The 22,319-nt window shown below is 46.1% G+C and overlaps 1 protein-coding gene across 2 annotated transcripts in view; it reads right to left on the bottom strand.

Moving 5' to 3' along the window:
- The window catches only part of PCSK2 (proprotein convertase subtilisin/kexin type 2), a gene marked incomplete at both ends in the record, with an annotated part of 214,342 nt that overhangs the window by 76,443 nt on the left and 115,580 nt on the right, over window positions 1–22,319 (bottom strand). For both annotated transcript variants that reach the window (XM_082670978.1, XM_082670979.1), the window contains 3 exons: window positions 13,139–13,176; window positions 19,938–20,046; window positions 21,646–21,759. In XM_082670978.1, the coding sequence (XP_082527104.1) occupies window positions 13,139–13,176; window positions 19,938–20,046; window positions 21,646–21,759 (261 nt within the window). The remainder of the gene's footprint in view (window positions 1–13,138; window positions 13,177–19,937; window positions 20,047–21,645; window positions 21,760–22,319) is intronic.

Below are 22,319 nucleotides of genomic sequence, written 5' to 3'. Positions count from 1 at the left end.
TGCGTGGTATAATTTATTCTTAAATATCATGAAAGTGTGTTTCCTTAGACCCAAAGAATAGCTAAGATGTATCATTGCCATGCGTCTCCCTCCCCTTATTCCTGCTGTGTTAATCCTGCAAATTAGCCCTGCCACGCACTACTTACAGCACACACAGCACACGCACAGACAAGTCTGCCCCTCCCAAGAATTTCGAAGTAAGAGTGCATTTTTTCACAGTGTCAACATTAATTACTCATAATTTAGTGTTCAAAATTATTTTCTATATTAATTTCAACACAATGGAATGGGCCTAATTTAGAATGATAAGATTCATTTGCATTTAAATTGATATTTTAAGCATTCCCTGTGAGGAACAAAGAGCATCTGTGATTATAATTATAAGCTTTGTTTCCAGGGCAGGTTTGTTTTCCTTTGGAAGGATTTGTATATATGGTGCATTGAGTTTAATATTAATCATGAGAACACAAGACACCACATGTTTCTTAGGAGAGTCCTGTGAGTAGAGGTCCTATATGTCGGGAATTCCCTTCTCCTTGTGGAATAGTGTATAAGCAAAGCTTACCGGCTAAGAACATGTCCATGTACAGCTTTTTTATTTTTCAATTTTCTAAATCTTTTAGATACTTAACAGAGTATAAAAAACCTAGGTTAATTTTTTTAGCTTGAAAACACATGCTTGGAGAAGTTGAATGGCTATTGTCAATTGCCTAAAACAAATGAATGAGTTAAACATCAAGACAACCGTGGCTGTTGCTTTTTCTAGTTCCTCTCTTGAGGAACACAAGTCAACCTGGGTGGGGGGGGGGTTCCTGTTCCTTGGGTTGTGGCTATGAAGAAATATAGCAGTTCTCCCCAGAAGCCGGCAAGTACTAACAAGTGCTCATTTCCTGTGCAGACCATACTCCTGGTGCACTGACCAGAAGCTTCTTTTCATAGTGTTTATGGAGGTGCACATAAATAATTTCTTCTATGAGCAGAACAAAAAGAGCATAGCAAAGCCAGGGAGAGGGGTTTTGTGAGGACTAAGCATGACCAGAAGAAATTAGGGGGTGCAGGCTAAAGAAAGGGAAACGGAAAGCATTTCTTCATCAGCCTGTCGTCCAATGCATATTGGTCAAGGCCATTGTGCTTTGTTGAGGGTGAAGAGGTGAATGAGGTAGAGAAGACCCCTGTCAGCTCCTGGAGCTGATATTCCAATGGGAGGCACAAAACCCAAAACCAAATACTTAACTACAAACTGTTTTAAGAGCTAGGAAGGGACTAAACCACAGGTTGAAACAGACTCAGCATATGAGCCTTCTAAGTCTTGAATTAGGACAAATCCTGCAATCGTAGAGCTTGATAAATACTGAGGGAGCAGGAGGTGGGTTGAAAGGGTGGCCGGAGCCAGGACCCGTGGACCTTCGCAGGGAGGGAGGGGTATGGCTCTGGGTGCAGAAGGAGCCCCTGGATGGGTTTAATTGGGGGTGTGACCTCTTGTCCTTTTCTCCCTCTGTAATAACCCTCTGGTTATTTTTTATTTTTCGGCTGCTATGTGGGATCATAGTTCCCTGACCAGGGATCGAACCCATGCCCCCTGCATTGGAAGCACAGCGTCTTAACCACTGGACCACCAGGGAAGTCCCCCTCTCTGGTTATTCTGGGGAGATGGCATTGCAGAGGGCAAAAGTGGCAGCAGGAAGCTGGGTCTTTCATGGGGTCCAGGGGGGAGGAGATGACAGCTTGGTCCTGGATACCAGTGGCAGAAACAGAGAAGCAGATTTGTTGCAGAGAGGGGCTAGGACTAGCAGATCTGGTGGCTGAGAGGAGAGATGTAAAGAGGGGAGTCCAGGACCACTCTTGTGTTCCAGACTTTGTCACTGGGTCCGCGGCGGTGCCATTGGCTGAGCTGTGGGAGCCTGGAGGGGGACTAAGTTGAACAAAACTGCTTGACAGATGGTGAACGTCACATTTCACCCCTCGCTGGCTGTGTGAGCTAGGGCAGATCACTAACCTCTCTGATCTTCAGTTTCCTCTCTGTGGGAGGTGGGTGAGAAAGCGCCTACTTCGCGGGTTTAACATGCAGATTAAATGCAATAATACATGCAAAACACAAAACCAGGCACATAGCACCTTCTAAAAAATTGCCAGGTAGAGAACCTCCACGTTTCCAAAGAAGCCGCTCAAGACCAAAGGGATCAAAGTATCAGGACCAAGGCAGGGAGAAAACAGTCAACAGTCATTACAAACAGTCAACTCTACATGTGGGGGTGGGGGGGGATGGATTTGTGAGCTAAGACCAAACAAGAAACAGTGAAAACTCCCAAACCAAACCATCATGTAGGATAGAATAATTGCAATTGCTAACAAGTGACTAGTTTTTGAAGAGTTAATGAGCTTAGGCTATGGTCTTATTCACAGAGGACATATTTCTTGTTTGTAAGGCGCCTGGTAAGAATCCCAGCAAGGTACTGACTGTATCAGATGACTCAGTGCCTGCCTGGTCACCACACTGGCACCCACACAGGGACTGGCTCCTTCCTGCCGAGGCTTCTGGAACATTCTCTACAAGTCTAAGAGAGGACATGTGTGTGCGCCTTTGTGGGGGATGGTGGAGAAGAGGCCCAGGACCAGTACCAGATGGGCATCCATGCCTTTAGCATGCTGAGGAGTTCCATGTATATTTTTTGATAGATCAACGAAGACCCACTGTTCATATCAGTGATATGGCCAGTCATCATATTCCTTTGATTCTGAAGTAGGAAGATCATCCCTGTTTTACAGATGGGGAAACTGAGGACCATGAAGATCAAACACGGCGTTTTCACTCACAGTGACTCAATGGGACTCCTCAAGCTGCTGCTCCCTGAATAGCTGAGATTTACACTAACCCTCTTATTTAAAAAATTGGCAACGTTTGAGCTATAAAACATAAGCCTCCTATTTCCATAGCTTAATGAAAACATCTCCCACACACTGTAATACATCTTATTCTTCTGCATAGCAGAGCACTCAGTGTGGGGGGGCTGTGTGTGCCTGACATTCAAAGTACAGGCCTCCCCACCCTCCTGGAGACAACGGTGAGCAACGTTGCTCAGACCCGAGCCCCTGTTTCCTGCACTTGGCTTCAGGTTTTAATTATCGGTTGGTAATTAAAGGTTCTTTCTTTGTGAAAAATAATTTCCCGTAGGTTGGGAGCCAGCAGGGTTACCGTGGTTGAGAAGCTAATCTTATTTCTACGTCAGAGATTCTCTCTGCCTTGGCCACGCAGGATGGAAAATTCTGTTTTGCCCGAAGCTCCAGACTGCTCAGATGTAAGGAGGTCAGGATTCCCAGTGCAGACTCTGAGATGAAGACTTGTGGGCAAGTGATTTATTAAAGATGTGCTCCCAGGGGAAATCAGTGAAGGAGCCAGGGAGGCAGCCCGGAACAGGCAGGAAGCCAAGCCAGGGTGTGATTTCGGGTGAGTCCGGCAGGGGGCCCTGGAGGGCTGGTTACAGCCCAGAGGTTTCCCAGCCTGAGACAAGGCTTTCACGCTCCCACAGCCGCCAGCCAAGGGTTAACGGGTGCCAAGACTGGGTGGACATTCCCAGTCTCATCAGGTCTCCACGCGTGTGGGGCAGAGCAGTTTCCAGGAGCCCTAGGGCAACCCTCCAAAAGAGCAACAGGTGCTGGGAGCTGGAGGCAAAACCAGACCAATGCCAGGGTGGGCACGGAAATCAGGTTCAAGGGGTTGGAGAGGCAGACGTTGCTCCCAAGGGCTCGCTTTGGTGGCTGAATGAGGGGTAGTAGTGGCAGAGGGTGGGTTGAGAGGACTGGGCAGGGGAAGGTTGTGCTGAGAGGGGCCGAGGGGCTTGAAGCTCCTGCAGAGGGACCCACAGGAGCTTCCCCGCCAGGGCCAGGTTTGGCCTGATGTGTGCCTTCGCCCTGTGGTGTGAACTGTGAGTGGGTGCAGCCATGCTTCAGGATCAGGAGATGCTGGAGACCCAAGTCCAGGACAAGCTCTGCTCTAACCTGCTGTGTGGTCTCCGGCCATTCACAATTGTCCTGGGCCTCAGTTTCCACCTGTGTATTGAGTGAGGGACTGGGCACAAGCACCTCTCAAATCCTAATAGTTTCATTAGCATCTATCCCCCCATCTATCCATCCACTGTCCATCCATCCATCCATCCATCCATCAATCTATCCTCCATCCATCCATCCCCGCTTCTATCCATCCATTTATCCCCCATCCATCCATCCATCCATCTATCCATGCATCCATGCATCCATCCCTCCATCCATCCATCCCCCCTTCCATCCATCCATCTATCCATCCATCCCCCCTTCCATCCATCCATCCATCCATCCACAATTCAGTCATTCATTTATAGAAGAATTTCTATTAATGATCTCCTTGGGGAATGAAGACTTTGGTTGAGTTTCTCATGAACAAAAGCATTGGAAAATATTATCTTAGTCTTTGAGACACTCACATTTAGTTGAAGAGACTCTGTCACTGACCTTTAGGGAATTAGGGGATAAGAAAATGATTTTAATGGGTTACTTTTAGTCTAGGCTTCTCGGTAGAAACAGAGCTCCAGATGAACACCCAATTATAACCCAATGACCCTTTGCTCAGTATCATATGGATCAAGCTTCTAGATGAGTTCCTATGCTGTATCGACCCAAGAAAACATTCTTTAAATGCATTTAAGTATCTTCCCACCTCTAAAATTTAGGGCCAACTTGCTTGTTCTTGTTGCTGTTTTCCCATAGTGGGCAGTGTTTTTCCTTCCAGGACAGGACTGGGCATGTCATGATGTAATGATATCACGTCATACTTACTTTGTGCCTCCCCCACTGAACTCTGAGCTTCCCAAGGGCAGGGACCAGATTTTTCACACTTTATAGTCCAGGCCCCTAGCACAATATCTTGAACACAGTAGAAACTCAATACATTTCTCTTAACTTTTGACTAGGTTCAATGGAAGAAAACTAGTCAACTGAGCGATGTGGAAAGATCTATTAACAAGATTTTTTTCCCCTTTGCTTTCATCTGCAGTTGTAAGTCTAGGTCCAAATAAGTAGCTTCTTTTCAGTTAATCAAGATTCTATTTTCTCCTGTTTCTATGTCAAAGTACGTTCCTGTAAAAATAGACAGATTCCTCTAGTACATGGGTTGAGTCAGATCACAGTCATTTGACTGATGGTCTGTCCAAATGATTGAAAAAAATTTCTTACCCCCAATATTCAGTCTAGCCTCCTGGTGATCAAGTGCTCACTGTGATCTGGCCATCATTAATAAGTACATCAAAAAATGCCGGCTCCTTTCAACAAGACACAAAGGTTGTTTAAACCTCGGTTTCATATGCAATATTAATGTACTTATTTAAATATTAATCAGCCTAAAAGCCTGAAGTGATGCATGCAATCAATACTTCATAGCATCTGAGTCACTCAGGGCTGAGGCCTGGCCCATGCCCAGCAGCCACCCTTTCATCATGGCGGCCGTCTGCCACGTGGAGCTCAAAGGCCCCTCTTCAAAGCCAGTCACCAGCCAGGAACCCATCAAAAGAATGGAAAAGTGTGGGTCCTTGTGGGCTTTTTTCTTTTCCAAGAACTTCTGTTGGTGAAATAACAGCCCTGGAGCATAAATGATGTTCCAAATTTTGAACTGAACCAAAGAGCATAATTCATCTTTTCCCATCTGGGAACTTAATTGTATTTCCCCCAACCTGAGGAGTTCTAGACATTACAGAAAAGAAAGAGCTCTTGGTTATCTGTAGGTGGTTTTATCCACAATGAGAATCACATTCTCTTCAGGCCTTCAGCCATGGGGGCCTCAGTTAGTTCTGGGGTCTTCTATCCCCTCACTGGCAACACGCATTATGGGGAATGGGGTGGTGGCATCTACCTAGAGACGGTTGACAGCTGGGAGTCAGAGGAAGCTCTGTATGCCAGCATTTCCCATCACCACTGAGAGAGGCCCATCATGTGATTTAGCCCCTGATTTCATTTGCAAAGTATGAATGATTAATTAATATGCAATGCAATTTAACAAATATTTATTAAATGCCTGCTCGGCACTGTGCTAAACGTTAAGAAGGACACAAAATTTAAAAGTTACTCACTGTTGAAGATGGGCGAGTGCAGCACACAGGAACTGATGGAAGAGCAGCTTTCTAAGTCTTGGCAAAAAAACAAGCTGACAATAGAAATCTATCTTTACATTTTTAAGAAAGGGGCAGAGGGGGTGTCAGCTGAGGTCCATCACTTTTTTTACCCCCCTTCACCCTGATAGATTTTCTGCTGTAAGTGGAACTCTTAGTGAAAAAGAGGGGAGCCCTGCACTAGGAGTCCCCATAAACATGTACTGTAATTCTTTGTATATAGAAAAAAAATTACCGTAAATTTTAACTTTACTCTTAAAAAAAAAAAGTTACTCACTTCCCTACACAGAGCTTGTGATCTAGTTGTGATAGAGTCACACATTTTAGGGGAATAGCTTTGTGGAATGAATGAATGAATGACTGAATGAACGAGTGAGGTAAGTGCCGAAATGAATGATGAAGTTAATCATCAGAATCTGGGAATGTTGTCAAAGAAATACCTGTGATGACCTCTATTCCTAGAGGATTTGTTTCAGTAGGTCTGGGGTGCGGCCAGAGAAATCTATATTCTCCTTAGGCTGGGATGGGCCTCAATTACCATGAGAGGACCCGGCAGAGGGTCCAGTGTGGGTGACTGTAACAGTTGCCGCCTCAAAACCATCACGATGTGTCGGCGCCATGTAACAGCAAGCATGTATACCACTCATGAGTCTGCAGTTCGGCCGGGAGCGAGGTGGCCTAGGCTAGGCGCAGGTGGGCAGCTCTGCGGAGCTGGGCGGTGCCTGCTTGCTGCCGGGGGTTGCCTGGGGTTCAGCTGATTTTGGGGGGGCTCGGCTAGGCTGCTCAGCTTCTTCCTGCCATTCTGTAGGCGGATGCGGGGGGCAGCGCTCTAGGCCTTGGCAGCTGGGGGAGCACTTCCCCACAAGACTGTCATCGCCCCCCCCGGGTCCCTGCAGGCCAGCCCAGGCTTGCTCTTCTAATGGTGATGGCAGAAGCCTAGGAGGGCACGCAGGACCCCACAAGGCCGCTTACGGCCTCTGACCTGGCCCACTGACACTTCTGTATTATTCTATTGCTTTAGAAAAGTCACAAGGCCCAGCCCAAAGTCAAGGGCTGGGAAATACACTTCACCCTTTAGAGGGAGGTTCTGTGGAGCCCCATAGCAGAAGCTGAGAGAAGGTTGGGGAGTGGAGTCCAGGCAATCTTCCACATTTGCTGCGTCCAAGAATTTGTGGAAAAACTTCAGGAAGAGCATGTGAACCCGCACAGATTCTCAGCACAGGATCTTGGAGCTGCTCAGAGGGTGACCCACAGTTTCCAAGCTAAAAGGTGGAGGCCCGAGTGTGAGAAGGGCCAGGACTTCTGGCTCCGCCCTGTGACCACTTAGGCGTCAGGAGAGGTCGTTTCTCTGGCCTGAAGGAAACCTCATTTGGAAAAATTACTGTTGTACAATTCCTCACCCACCTAGGGGATGAATATCCTTTTAGTTCAAAGGTCTGTGACAGAGAAAAACAGATCAGAAATTCTCTCTCTGGGCCTCCTCCTTCCTTCTATCCTGACTGCAGGCAATCGCTTCTCTCTCCCTGTTCCTTCTGTTTGCTTCGCTGCTCTTTTTCAGATCAATCTTTTATTTTTCAAACAGATCTTTGAGATTGACTTTGGTAACCTCCACCTTTGCCCTCTGCTTTTCCTAGTCTAACAATCTTATGCTTAATCTGGGGGTGCCCTTTTTTCTCTTTTGATAACGCTGAGCTCGCTGGGCGTGCCCCGAGCAATTGCACCGCTTTCTGGAGGCGTGTCCCTGCTTCTCCATCGGGACAGGCTGGCTTCATGTCATCTCAACTCTTTCGAGAAGGAAATGGATTTTTATTGAGCATCTATTATCTGCCAGGTGCTGTACACACGGTATCTCAGCGTTACCCCACAACACACCTGATACTCTTTTGGCCCACTTCACAAACGAGGAGATTGAATTTCAAAGAGGTTTAACAGGTGAGTCTGAGGTTGCACATCTTAGACTCAGGCAGCCGGGAGTCACACTCAGGTTTCACTGAGTTTCAGGTTTCACCGCTTTCCAAGGGTCAGCACGGCCACCCTGCCTGACCCTACTCTGCGTGTACGGCGGGCAGGCCAGGAGAGCCGGCTCGTGCTTGCTGGGGTCTCCTCCTAAGTAAGCTACTTGCCTCTGAGAAAACCCTCACCCCAGTGAGAAGGCTCCCTCTGGATTTTACAGAACCACTAGCCATCTCTTCACCTCCTTAGCTCCAGCAGCAAAGCATCTCAAAGGATCCTGCTTTTGGAGCAGAGCAGGAGATACTCAGCTTCAGCTGCCCCCAGGCTCTGAAAGCGGCCGCCTCACCCACACTTGCATGTTCTTGAATAGAAGTCTCCCTCTATGCTGCAGGCCTGAAAGGACCCCAGGCTTGGACCTGTACCGTGAACATGGGCCCGTGATCATTGCTGCACGGGGGCCACACAGCACAAAGACAGCCACTTCGCGGCCTGCCCACCCCTCACCTGCAAGCCACGCCCCACACTTGTGTCCTGACTGACCTCAGGCTCCTCTGGAGAACACCTGTGTCTGGTTTCTCTTCCTCTGGGGCTCGGCCATGGCAGGCCCAATGCACAGCCATCTGACTGAGCTGGAGCAAATATCCAGAGAGGACGGGGTAAAGGAATCCCAGTTTCAAGTTGGTCTAAAATAGGGTCTTGGCTAAGACTCATTTCATGTTATTACTATTGAGATGAAGAGAGGTGAATGTATTTATTTGGAATAGTGAATATTTACCAGTGAGACTGGGTTCCTCAGATTAAATTCAATCATAGAACAATAGAGTAACAATAAAAGTGGCCATTATTATCCTTTGCTCCTAACTCAACAGATACAGGCTAGATTTGTTGAATTAAATGAACACTAATGACTTACATTTATACATTGATTTACAGTTTTCAGAGGATTAAAATTCTCAGTTTAAATAGAAAGAACACTGGACGACCAGCCTACCTGTATATTACCTAGCCTAATATACAGAATAAACAAGCTTTGAAAATAATTCTGTTTTGGGAAACATTTCACCTGGTTTGATTATGAAGAAGTTTTTGTCATATTTGTCTAAGAACCTCTGATATGGTTTTTACTTCTCACTGAGCACATTTCTGTTTATTTTAATCTTTAATATATTTCCAAGGCATCCTCCCTCTGGCAGACGTTGCCTGGACCCAGCCTTATGCCTCTTTCTGTCATCTCTGCGTCCTTGGTGGGCTCCAGCTGCCTGTACCCACTTCTGTTTGCCGAGGGCGTTTCCCAAGACAGTGGGAAAGTAGGAGCAGCTGGGATGTTAACATCCCCTGTGACCAACCCTCAACCAATGACTGATAGGAGTTGCTATATAAATACCCCAGCTTCCCGGGTATCCCATCCAGTGGGATAACTCTGGTGCACATCTTCTGCGTCATCTCACAGATGCCCCAGTGGGATTCCAGCCACTCACCATAGTGACTTGTTTGAAATGCCCCCCTTACTGGCTGCCTTCCCTTCCCTATCTCGCTCTCCCTTCCTCTGACCTTCCTTCCATATAAACCAGTTGCCCTGAAACCCTTGTCTTGGGTCTGCTTCTGCAGGAACCCAAACACAGACCTCCCCAAAGTGCATTCCACTGGAAGGGCACGGGGCTAGCTCTCACATCCAAGCCAGTAAGTCACCTAACAAGGTGTGAAGCTGCCTGTTAATCCTTTGCTCAAACAATTTTCGAGTTTATCACCATCCACTGATTTCATTGCCCTCCTGGGCAGGTCTACTCCACTTGCCATGCTCATTCTGTTAATTATAGTGTAAAAATTTTAATTAAAAATAAAGAAGATAAATCTGGTTAGTAGCTTCAAAGTTGTCATTCTCAGCTCTTCACAGAATGAGGGAGAGCTGTGACTAGCGAAAACTAGCTGGTTCAGGTTCTCTGCTGAGGTATTAGGGATGAGCTTTTTCAGTGTTCAGTTTTCTCACCTATACCAAAGACATAGGACATTTTCAAAGTCATGTGTAATTAGATACAATTGGTTTGTAAAGTTCCAAGGGTTTTGATAATTGCTGAAGACTCAGACCTTCCTTTGGATGGAAGTTGTCAAACTGCAGTTTTGTCCAGAGCTCACATTTTCTGGTCAATTCTTAGATGTCATCTAGTTTAAGTCATCTCCTCAACATCCCCACCAAAAGGCCATCAACTCTCCTCGTAAACATTTTCCGATAAGGAGAACCCATTACTTCCTGGGAGAGCTAATTCTTTTAATTTATTCCTTAATCGTTAGATAGTTCTTCCTTTAACTGAACTAAAATCTTCCTCCCGCAATGGTCACCCGTTGGTGGGAATTTTCATGGGAGAAATTACTGAACAAGTTGAATGTCTCATCTATCATGGAGAACTGGAAATGAACTGGAACTGAAAACATATTTAATGTGCTTCTTAAGTTGTGTTTTTTCCAGTTCTTTCCACTCTCCTAAACATGTTGTGGTTTGGAGACCTCTACCACCCTTGTCACTGTCTGTCACACTCCCTCGAAGAGTGAGACTCCCATTAGAAGCGACCTAGTTGTCCAAGAATTGGGGATTGGAAAGTTTAAGTAAATTACCACATGAGGCAATACTATATAGCCCTTATAATCATGTTTTGAAGATTATTTAATAATATAAAAATGTTCATAACATATCACATGGAAGGGGGTACTATATATGCAACAAGAGCCCAATTTTATTAAAAACATATGCATAGAAATGAAGTCGAAAATATGTTAAAGTATTAAGAATGGTGATATAACTAGTTTTGAATCTGTTTTATGTTTTTCTACATTTTCTATAGAGCACTGGTCAGCAGTGACTTATTTTATTTTGTTTTTATTGGAGTATAGTTGCTTTACAATGTTGTGTTAGTTTCTGCTGTACAGCAAAGTGAATCAGCCACACGTATACACATATCCCCTCCCTCTTGGGTATTTTTTAATTAGAAAAGAAGTTGTTTGGAAAGAAACAAAGGGGAAAAAAAGGAAAGCAGAAAACCACACTCAAAGAACCCATAGGGTTTTCAGGTATGTTCTGCTGTGGCAGAATTGGGTGGAGCTGGCACGTCTCAATGGGTATCTTTCCCTTTCCAATTTCAGATTAGAGTTTCTGGCAGATGAATCCCACTGTAGACTGGCATCTACAGTGCAGTTCATCAGAGCCCCAGAGGATTTTTCTCCCACTTGAATTACTATCTCTTTTTAATCTGGTGACTGGTGTCGGGGGCAGCTGTCATGGAAACCCCTGGGCTGGCCAGGGATGCCCAGGTCAGTGTCCATGTAAGTGGCCTTCGAAGGAGGGAGGCTGTGCGCTGCCCACCTTCCAGCCTGACTGGCAGCCACCCCACCTTGAAGTCTTAGAAGCTGTGAGAGGAGCAACGCTGGTTTGCAAAAGTGAGCAGACCCTTATTTGGCTTCCCCAAGAGGCACTGGTCTGGGGGATGGTGGGAACCCTGTGCAGTCGCAGCTCAGCTGGGAAGGGGACTGGAAATGCCTCGCGTGCAGGGCAGCCCTGAGGTCGAACCTGCCCCCTCCAGGCTGTTGCTCCTGCCATTTCTCCATGAGGAAGGGCCCCTGGGTATCAGAACCTTGGAGAAAATGAGGCACGTGCATCTCTCAACCTCCCCATTGGAGAACTCTCCAAGGTCCTGCAGTTACTGGGGAGGCTGGGAAAGGCAGGGCTTTGGAGGGGACAGACAAGGCCCTGTGTGGGGCAGTGCCTCTAAGGAAGGAAAGGAACCTCCAGGCAGGCAGCCCCGTGTGCCAGCAGTGGGGCAGGGGGTCAGAGAGGAAGAGAGAATGCTGTCCCTAGACTCTGCAGATGGTCGTCAAGGCAGCATCTGCAACTCCTAGGTGGTTCTTCACTGCCTCATCTACCAGAGTGGATTCTCATCTCGGGGAGTAGAGCTTTGGATTGTCTTCTGTCATTTCTCTCTGGAGGCACATTGGTTGCACTATGCCCAGTGTATACTCTCCCAGGTTTGTAAGACCCATGCAGGAAATAGAAACCCAGCACCTTGGTGCTTTGCTTCCCAATTCCCAGTCCACTACACACATGGAAAATCTCCCTTCTCTTTTTGCAATGTGGACACTCACACCTTCCAGGAAGAATGACCCGGAATTTTGATCCCCAAACACTTCTGCTTGTTAACCATCTTTCCTCTATTTAAATTCATGTTCTCCTAAATATGAGTCTTTTCAGCAAATAAATAACATTTTATAAAATACTTAGCCCTGGAAGTTACAGGAGAAATGTAACTTAATAATAGTTTGGGTAATTTTAAGTGACTACCCCAATGCTTGAATAGTATACTCCCTGGGGTTAAAATAAAGCCATCGCTTACGTTTAAAAGGTTTGGAGATTTTATCGGGAAATCAGCAGGTGACTTGCTGCGTCAAAAGTCAGAGCATGGGGTACCAGCCCAATAGCATTTACTGTGATTCCCTGTTAATGTTTGTTATGTGTCAAGGGATACTTAATGCTCTACTCAGAGTCGTGGGGAAAGTCAGTGTGGAGTGCGCATCAGCACCGAAATAAGAAGAAGGTGGCATGCTTGACCTCACACAGCTACGGGTGCAATGTGAGTTCCTGCTCTTTTTGGCTTTTGCCATCGGTTTTGTCCAGCAAGAACCCAAAGGGCTCATTCCCACCCACCATTCAACCTCCTCAGCGGGAGCTGATTTTAAACCTTGCCAAGGCTCTCTCTTCCCTCTCCCTGTACCTTTGTTCTCAGCACTTTGTTCTTTCAGATCTCAAGTTTCCTTCTTTTCTTCTGGTGAAGTCACTCACCCCTGCCTGCCGCCAGGCCCCATGCCTCGTCTGTCTTTGGCCTGAGCTGTGGCTTTTATAAGACGGGCAGTCTGGGGTGCATGCACGTGCAGGCGTGCCCGTGTGCCAGCGTGCACGGCCTATGTGCGTGCAGGCATGTGTGTGCGTCTGTGCGAGTTCCCACTATGAGGGTCACCAGAACACTTAGGACACACGCATTTCCCCACACAGGGCAGCTTGCACTTACATAGTTTGAGGCCAGGTCCGGGTGGAGATAGTCGATCCCTGCGAAAAGACAAGAGCACAGGAACAATAGGTTAATACCTGCCACGTATCCTCAGGAAAGCTGCTCGAGAAGGCGCGCTCCTTATGTGCTGGCGCCAGGAGATGTGTGTGTGTGTGGGGTGAGCGCTGGGCCCCAGCTTCGAGTTTCCATCCCCGGGGGAGGGCGCTGCCCCGCCCACGTGGAGAGCCAGCGGCCACCAGATGTGTCAGAGGAGGGAAGCCAGTTAGAGCTTGAGGCCCCAGGATAACACTTCTGACATAAATGCCAGCTTAGTGACCCTAAGACGGATCGCTCAACAGAGAACTGATCTAAGAGAGATTTGTGGAAATCCTGACATTTCTAAAGCATCAACAGGCATTTCTTCTGAAATGAAACCGGTTCTGGGGAGGAAAAGTGATTATTATTTAACAGAGCCCGGACAGCAATGGATTAGAACGTTGCCTGGCACGGAAACCAGAGGAACACGGCTCGGCGAGAAAAGCCATTAGGCAAAGGGCAAGTGATTTCCCACGAGGTGTCCTGGGTGGGAGCTGGTTCTTGTCTCTGCAGAAGGCTTTCCAGGGAGCCTCCCAGCAGGAGTCCTGCACTTTCTCCTGGATTTGGCCCGTCTTGCTGTTGGTCCATGAGCACTGCTGGGTTCCATTAACACGTGGATCTCAGAAAGCACTGTGAAACTTCAAAGGGCAAATTGCAAAGCTCTCATCCAGGTCTGCAGAGCCATATAATCTTTGCAGCAGTGGCATCAGAGAATCCAGCCCTCTCAGAAATCGGCTGGCTTCCTGTACTACCTAGCATCACGGTTATGAGTGTAGACTTTGGAGTCAGAGACTCGAGTTTTAATCACAACCACGCTGCCAACTGGCTGTGCGGCTTCAGGCAGGGTGCTTGGCCTCTCTGTGCTTGCTTTCTTCTCAACCTGGTAGGGGTGAGAACAGTGTGGTCCTATTATTCCAGTGGCATTAGTAATTCTATTGGGTTGCAATATTTGAAAGCCAGAAGCGTCATTAAGTCCCTATCATAGTGGTCACCTTCACTACTACATGCACACCGAGGCCAGGCCACATTATAGCTTTGTCCTGTGAAAAAGAACTTGTATCCAAATGTATATTTCTTTTTTTTTTTTTTTTTGCGGTACGCGGGCCTCTCACTGTTGTGGCCTCTCTCGTTGCAGAGCACAGGCTCCGGACGCGCAGGTTCAGGGGCCATGCCTCACGGGCCCAGCCGCTCCGCGGCATGCGGGATCCTCCCGGACCGGGGCACGAACCCGTGTCCCCTGCATCGGCAGGTGGGCTCCCAACCACTGCGCCACCAGGGAAGCCCCAAATGTATATTTCTAAAAGGAAGTTTTCCTTTGTTTTTCCTGGTTACACAAGTAATTTCTGGACTGGGAGTCACTGTGCTGCTGATGTTTTCATGTTTTGACATCAGAAGCAATTGCTGTCCTCACGCTGCTTGTGAGACTATAGCCAGGCCCTTCCCCCTCACCATCCTCCTCTCCCCTCTCCAAAGCGGCAGGAGTACAGCGGTCAGAAGATTTAAAGGCTAATATTATAAAAGTTTTAGACCTTTGCTCTGGACCCTGATTCAGAGATGGTCAGTGTAGGCTGTGGGGTGGAGTTGGGGATAAGCACAGGCTACGAGACCAACAGATCAGTTCTGTCCAGGCTCAGACACTGTAATATTTGTGTGGCTTTGGCCATATAGCTTCTCTGAGCCTCAGCTTCCTCATCTTTGAAATGGGAATATTGTCTACCTCGCAAAGCAGTTTTCGAGGTTGGAGCCGGTTCATTGAAAGTGTTTAGCTTGCAGTAAACACTTAATAAATTACATTTCTAGCATCCTCATTAGAACCTTAATCTACCACATTTTTAGGGTTCTGTGGGTGGTGCAGATGAGCAGAGATATTTGAAAAATCTACTTGGTTTTAGAGTGCTGTGTTGAAATTAAATTTTCCTATACGTTTGTGGAAATTGGTTACATTTTTTGAACTCATTATTAGGCAAAACATTTTATAACATACAGATGGGTTTAAAAGATACAGAGAATACTTTTTTTTCTTAACAGGGAGTCAGTTTTTAAAACATGGCCTCAAGTTCTGATCATGCAAGTTATTTAGGAAAGGAATTTTCTAAGAGGCAGTAGTCTCTTCTCTGTGATGGGAAATATTAAAGCAAAGAGATAATGTGAAACCAGAAGGAAATCAGAATGAAAATAAGATAAATTTAGCCTAATTAAAATAAAGGATCTTTAATTAGGTTAAGTGGAACACTGAATGTGAAGTTAGAAGAGATACAGACTTTGGTCTGAGGAAGAAAATATTATTGATAGATTAAGGATGATAGACATGACTCAGAAAAAATAATAATGAGCTAAGCATAAAAATAATAACCTGGCAATTAAATAGTATTTCAATATTTTTGTATATATGATTATCTTTGAAGGTGGAAGTCACTGAATACATCTTCTTAATCAGTTTGTTTATTTTTCAGTTCTTGTATTATTAGTGTATTCACTCTTATTTTCATTCACTGGTTTATTTTCAGCAATGAAAGCCAGGTGCTACGTAGGTCCTGGAAAAACACAATTTAGATACAGAACCTGAGCTGTACAACCATCTAAGCCTCACAGTCTACAGGGGGCACGGACTCATCACCAGCCAATCAGAATGCACACAAATGACAAATACTTGGTTATATTTTTGTTCATAAACCATTAGTATCTGTCATTAGTTTGAAAGTCTAACCTACAACAGTCCATATTCTCAAGAATCACTGGCACCTCTGGAGACCTCAGGGAATCAGTGAGCTCCATGTACATATTCTTAGTTACAATGCTAATAGTTCAATTGAGATGTATAACATCTCTGGACTCTAGCCTTCCGATGACCCCCACCCAGACAACACCTGACCTCAGCTGCACGAGAGACCTCAAGTGAGAACTGTCCAGACTTTCTGAATTCCTGTGCCACAAATCTTATGAGCAAGATAAATAGTTACTTTAAGCTGCTAAATATTGGAGTCACTTGTTACACAGCAATAATAATGGGGACAGACACCCTGCTGGACCTTCTGGGGCCTGCAGAGCCCAAGGTTAGGGGAGAAAACACCGCTTTTCAGCATATGACAGAGTTCTAAATCTCCTGGAAGGCTGTGGGTGACTGTCTGGCCCTGAAACTTGTACCTCTGCTTATAAGGATGAGGCCCCATCACAAAGTCTCACCAGGGAGGCAGAGCCACAGGGTGGGTTTCAAGCACTGAAGATGGTGGTGCAGATTAGTTTGGGCAATTTCTTCTCTCCCTAAACCTTAATTTCTTCATCTGCAAAATGTGGATAATAATAACACAAACCTTAGAGAATAATTATGACTGTTTCCAAATGTTAAGTGGAGCCTAGCACATAGTACTCACGAAACGCTAGTTTTTATTTTTACTTCAGCTTGAAAACTCTCTCTGACCCTGCCTCACTGGCCTTCAATCTTACTTCCTTCACTCCAACAGCTAAAGGCCTTGACTCACGCCTTCACTGACCATCTTTGACCTCGATAGCCAGCGCCCGTCCTGGGGCTGGGTGACTCCTGTCTATCGCCGAGTCTCATTACGGCCACATCCTACTTTCCAGGTTAAGTTCCCAACACCAAACAATTCCATCACAACAAAAGGGATGAATCGTCATCATTAAGCAGGGTCCGTGCTGACATCAACATGCCCAGAATGTCAGAGCAGACCCTTCAGAAATTCTTTCTGCCCTTTTGGCAACAGTTAGCCATGGAGGTTCTTTCCCAGAGGTATGTAGGGTGTGGCAGTCACACTGGGTTGCACCTAACGAAAGCACCTACATGAAAGCAGTGAGCATCTATCAAATCATTGGATCTAGCAGAGGGGATGATGGCTGAGTTTTTGAGCTGGGCAACCAGAGAGGGGTGAACGAGTATTAAAACTGTGCTTGTCCACAAATCGAACCTTCCACACACAGATCACCAACTATTTCCCACACAAGACAGGCTTATAAAATATGACATTCATTTTGCTCTTAGGTCTCAGGGTCAGCATCCATGTGTGTCTTTGACCTTGTTTTGGGGTGATGTCTTGCTGAGAGACTATCTGGGGAACGATTCCACACCATCCACGTGTGCAGGCAGCTGAGAGAGAAGAGGCAGCCCTGATACTCCCAGCTCATCATCTCTGCTTCGCGTCTGTGGGTGTTTAGGCAGAAGTGCCCCACCACATGGTGAGAGGCTGTGCGTCTGGACTTGCCCTTGCTGTGGCCGCTTTTGCCCCAGATGCGCTCATCTTGCTGTTCAACGCTGGGTTTGGAGAAGGGCTTAGTCGTCTTCTTTTCTTCAGTTATCCTACTGAACAAGCATGTGCCGGTTTCAAGATAGCCACAAATCCCTTGTCTCTCTCCACACCAGGAGGCAGGATCTATTGATATTTCTCCTCCCCTGGAATCTGGCTCTCAGACTGCTTATCCAGTGGCAAGGGGCAAAGCAGTGCTTGACCATCCCAGGTTCAGCCTTTGAGAGGACTGGCAGCTCCTGCTTCTTGTCTTAGGATGCCTGTTCTTGGGAGCCCTGAGCCGTCCGTAAGAAATCCAGCCACCTTGCTGGGGAGGCCACGAGGAGCTAGAGGGAGGCCGAGCCATTTTAGCACCCAGTTGAGACTCCAGTTGACACTGGCCCCAGCTTCCTTCTTAGCCCAACTGTATGAGAGACCCCAAAGTCAGACTGTCCCTCTGAGCCTGGTCAACCCACAGAATGGTGAGAGTTAGCAACAGGGTGTTTGTTTTAAGCCACTCAGTTTTGGGGTGGCTTGTTCTGCAGCAGTGGACGACCAAAACAATGGGGAAGTTAGGAGTACAATTGAGGGGCAGAGGGTGCACTTTTTTTTGAATCTCAGAGGCCACTAACTCAGCAGGAGAAACAACATCAAATAGGAAATTCTGCTGAGACTTTGTAACGGGCTCGGCTTCTCAGGCCAGGAAATGTGGACCAGAGGCAGGTGACGCCCTCTCCTTAGCTCTCTTCAGAAGGGACGAAGAAAGGTCAGTCAAGGGGTCTGGAGTTAAAGAATCCTGAAACGGGCATCTCGGGGGCTGTTGGGGGTTCTGTGAGAGCACCGTGCCTCTCTGTGGCCACTTTTAAGGGTGCTTCTCTGGTCCCCCCACATCTGTGTGATGAAATGGTGATTACAGAGTATCCCAGGCAGGTTTCCCCCAAACCTACACACATCTTTCTCCTGGGTGAGCTGGGCTCATCCACGGTGTTTTCTAAGCCAAAGCATTAGGAAGGAGAAACAGGTAAGCTCTCCACATTGGCACACACGCGCAAACACACACACACACAGACACACTCGTGGGAGCGCCTTTCTTCTTGTGAGAGCCCTGGCCACTGGAGAAAGCTTTTACATCCGTTTCAAAACATCTCACACCTCAGAAAACACTGCGCATTGTTTTTATGTTAATATTTAATGAGCCCACACAAAGACAGTTCTGATTTTAAGCGCGCTGACTCTCCTTGTTTTCCCATCAATCCTGCTTCAAAGGCTTGCTTTAGAGAACATCGTGTTCTTTGAGGATCTTGAGAAGAGAAAGGCTCCATTGTTTCATCTCTGTATAGACTTTATATGTAATTAGACCAGTAGTGCACAGTGGAGCTTTACGGAGGACCCAGACAGCTAACGACAGGCAAGAATACACCCGCGACGGGACGATGGCAGGGCAGAGATGCTCCAGGATCTTGGCAGAGCCAAGGCATGTGTAGTTAGAAACACAGCGATTCATCAAACCCATTGGTTTTCATATCACAAACTATAAAAAAGAAAGTTCTGCTAAATCTCTGCTGGGCAGGCGTGTGGGATAGAATAACATATTGCAGGGGGCATATATAGAAAAATGTCATCAGTTTGCTTTACAACGACTCATTCTGAAAGTAGCAATAAAGTCAAAATTCCCCAAACCCCAATCCCGTTACTAAGAAGCTGTTGCGGGGATCAGAGCCACACTGCCTGATGGAAATTTCTGGGATGATAGAAATGAAGTTCAGTTGAATTGTCACTAGCCCCATGTGGTTATTGAGACCTTGAAGTGAAACGAATGGGATCGAGGAATTGAATTGTTAACTGTATTTAGCTTTAACTAATTTAAACTTAAATGTAAATAGCCACATACTGCTAGTGGCTACCACGCTGGACAGTGTAGATCTAGAGAAATAGATGGTAAATATAAACAGAAGCCGCTTTTTTTGTTTGTTTGTTTTTTTGCGATACGCGGGTCTCTCACTGTTGGGCCTCTCCCGTTGCGGAGCACAGGCTCCGGACGCGCAGACTCAGTGGCCATGGCTCACGGGCCCAGCCACTCCGCGCCATGTGGGATCTTCCCGCACCGGGGCACGAACCCGTGTCTCCTGCATCGGTAGGCGGACTCTCAACCACTGCACCACCAGGGAAGCCCAGAAGCCGTTTTAAAGTAAGGTATAAGCAGTGGCCCAATAAGAAATTACAGTTCAATGATGGTCAACTTTCATTAGTTCATTTAAATATTTTTAAACTTATTAATTCGATAAATATTTGTGAAGGGCATCCTCGAGCTTGAGGACCACTGATGTGGAGAAATGTGAGGATGTCGACACAGTATAGACGACCACGCCCAGCATCTGGCCATTCTGCCTCTAATTTGCATCTCCAAAACAATGAATCTTTTGTGTTCCAAAGGTGTGCAAAGACACACTTGCTTCCAGGTGATGTACAGCCTTTGAAATACTCACCATCGTCCATAATTCCAATGGTAACACCTTTCCCTGTGTATCCCAGCTCCCAGGCTTCTGCCACATTCAAGTCGAGGCCAGGAGTACCATCAGCTTGCCCGGTATTGATCTGGTTCAGGAATTCCAAAGCAGAGAATCTTATGAGTTTGGTGTAGGTGGTAAAGCACCTGTGTAAACGTTTACTTGCCACACTCCTCAGACACCTGGTATTCCAGGGCCAGATAAAGGGCAACATCTTCCATGAAACAGTGCTTTGGGGTGTTTTCCCATCCACCTCTTCTAGTCTTCTCCCTCCATTTTTTTGATATACACAAAATCAATGTTTTCTGTTTTACAGAAATATGCAAACACAGTTTCAATCTTCCTATCTCTTATGACTAGATCATTATCTTTAAACTCCTTAGAGCCAACATTGCAAGAAACCCTCTGCAATTTAGAATTAAATGCTTGCTCTTGGAGCTCTTTATTTATCCCTCACTTTCAGAATTTAGTGCATATTGTCTCAGATTATTCTTATTTGAATGTAATTTCCTCACTAAATAACAATATTCTTTACAAGAGGGAGCATGTTCTATTTATCTTTGTAATTTCAGTACCACCACACCAAGTCTTGCTTAAAAATATTTGTTGAACTGAATTAAAGAGAGTTGGCTCAAATTTGGTGCATGTTCTAATGCAAAAAATAAAAATGCCTTCCCCCTAAAACATCAAAAAAGGAAGGAAAAAAAAGGAAAATTCCATACAAATATGTTCACTATCCTCTTTTTATGCTTTTTTGTCCTGTGCAGGTTTTCTCAAAGATAAATCATAAAAAAATAGCGAAGTCAGAGCTTGTACTGGTAGAAGCCCATAGTAATGAGCTGGCTGTTACCGTGTTGCTGAAACATTGTGTGAATGTCATTAGTTCTCTTTATAAAAATGACTGCTCTTCCCCTTCTAGGCACATGCGAAGATGACACCTCTCCAACCCCTTGGAAGCTAGAACCACATGACTGGTTTTGGGCATTGGAATGTGAGCTCATGAACCATTTGTCACATCCAGGCAGGAGCTTTAAGAGCCAGAGTGTGATTTGCCCCTTGCCCTCGTTGAGATGCCCGTGAAAGCAGGGGTTGGGATGCAGCTGAGATGGAGCTCGGGTCCCTGGGGATTACAGAGCATTGGCTGTGAAGCACGAGTGAGAAACAAGCTTTGATCCTGTTAATCCACTGTGATTTGGGGATTGTTTGTTATTGCAAGAAACGTAGCCTGATCCTAATACACATAAGCTCATTCAGTTATGCAGATTGGATTTGTAGAATTCCATGCCCCAAAGCGTAAAGCATAGTCAAGCTCTAAGCCCCAAGAGGGAAGTTGTGATGCATTCCTACAATGGGCAGTTTATAAATTATAAACATTTATAAATTAGTCACTCCTTTCCCTTCAATATGCCCCGCAGTTTGGGTTGGTTTGGAGACACTGAGCCCCTTTTAAACATAACCAACTCACCCAAATAGATCAAGAAGGACTGCTGGTGTGTGAGAAAATATTCACTTCACCAGGCAGATGGGGTTTCCATCGCTAGCACCGAGTCGGGTGCTATCAATACCTATCAGCTAGTACCGAGTGCGGTGTTAGCTGACATCCCACAGAATCATGAGGAAATAGAAACCCATCTTCTATCTGAAGTTCCAAGCTGAGAAACATTAGGAATGATACCGAGATGCTTACCAGATACCACTGCTTCGTAAAAAGAGGGTCGTTCATGTTGATGTAGATCTCGTTGATGTCTCTATACCCTCGCTTTTTTCGGTTGAACCCTTCCTGTTGCAAGGCCCTCTTTACCTGGAATGACAATACTGGCATGTTACCTGAACACCCCTCTTCTGGACTTCATTTCTACAAATTCAAATTCTATTTGTATAGAATGTGTTGGGTTTTTTTTTCCTCAGCAGAAACCAAGTTCATTTCATGCACATTCTTACTTTATGATTATTTTCCAAGATCATTTACTTCTGCTTGTGCTCAACAAAGAGGCCTTGGGGATGGCTCAAAGTGAGTGTCCTTAAAATAAGAAGGAGATGGAGAAAAGTATTCTCAAGGGAGATGAGGCGGTAGGGGCATTAGTGAACTAAAACAGTGAAGCACTTCTATTAAGGAAAGGAATGTGGATTCATAAAGGGAAACAGTGGAACTGGCACAGACTATCTTTCTGGAGGGCTTCCCAGCACCCATTTTGGGAATCGGCCAAAAACAAAACAAGAAAAACCTGCCTGACAAGCCAGCAAGTCCACAGCAAAGTTCTAGAAGGTAAGTGAGGGACCTTTGAAGATAAATTGATGCTGTCCTTGCAATGAGGACACTTCATGTTGGGACAGTCAGACAGAACCCCAAGCCCTTGGATG

Source organism: Grampus griseus (genome assembly GCF_964374135.1).
Source record: "Grampus griseus genome assembly, chromosome: 14".
NCBI classification, from domain to species: domain Eukaryota; kingdom Metazoa; phylum Chordata; class Mammalia; order Artiodactyla; family Delphinidae; genus Grampus; species Grampus griseus.
This window is presented reverse-complemented; position numbering and strand designations above follow the sequence as displayed.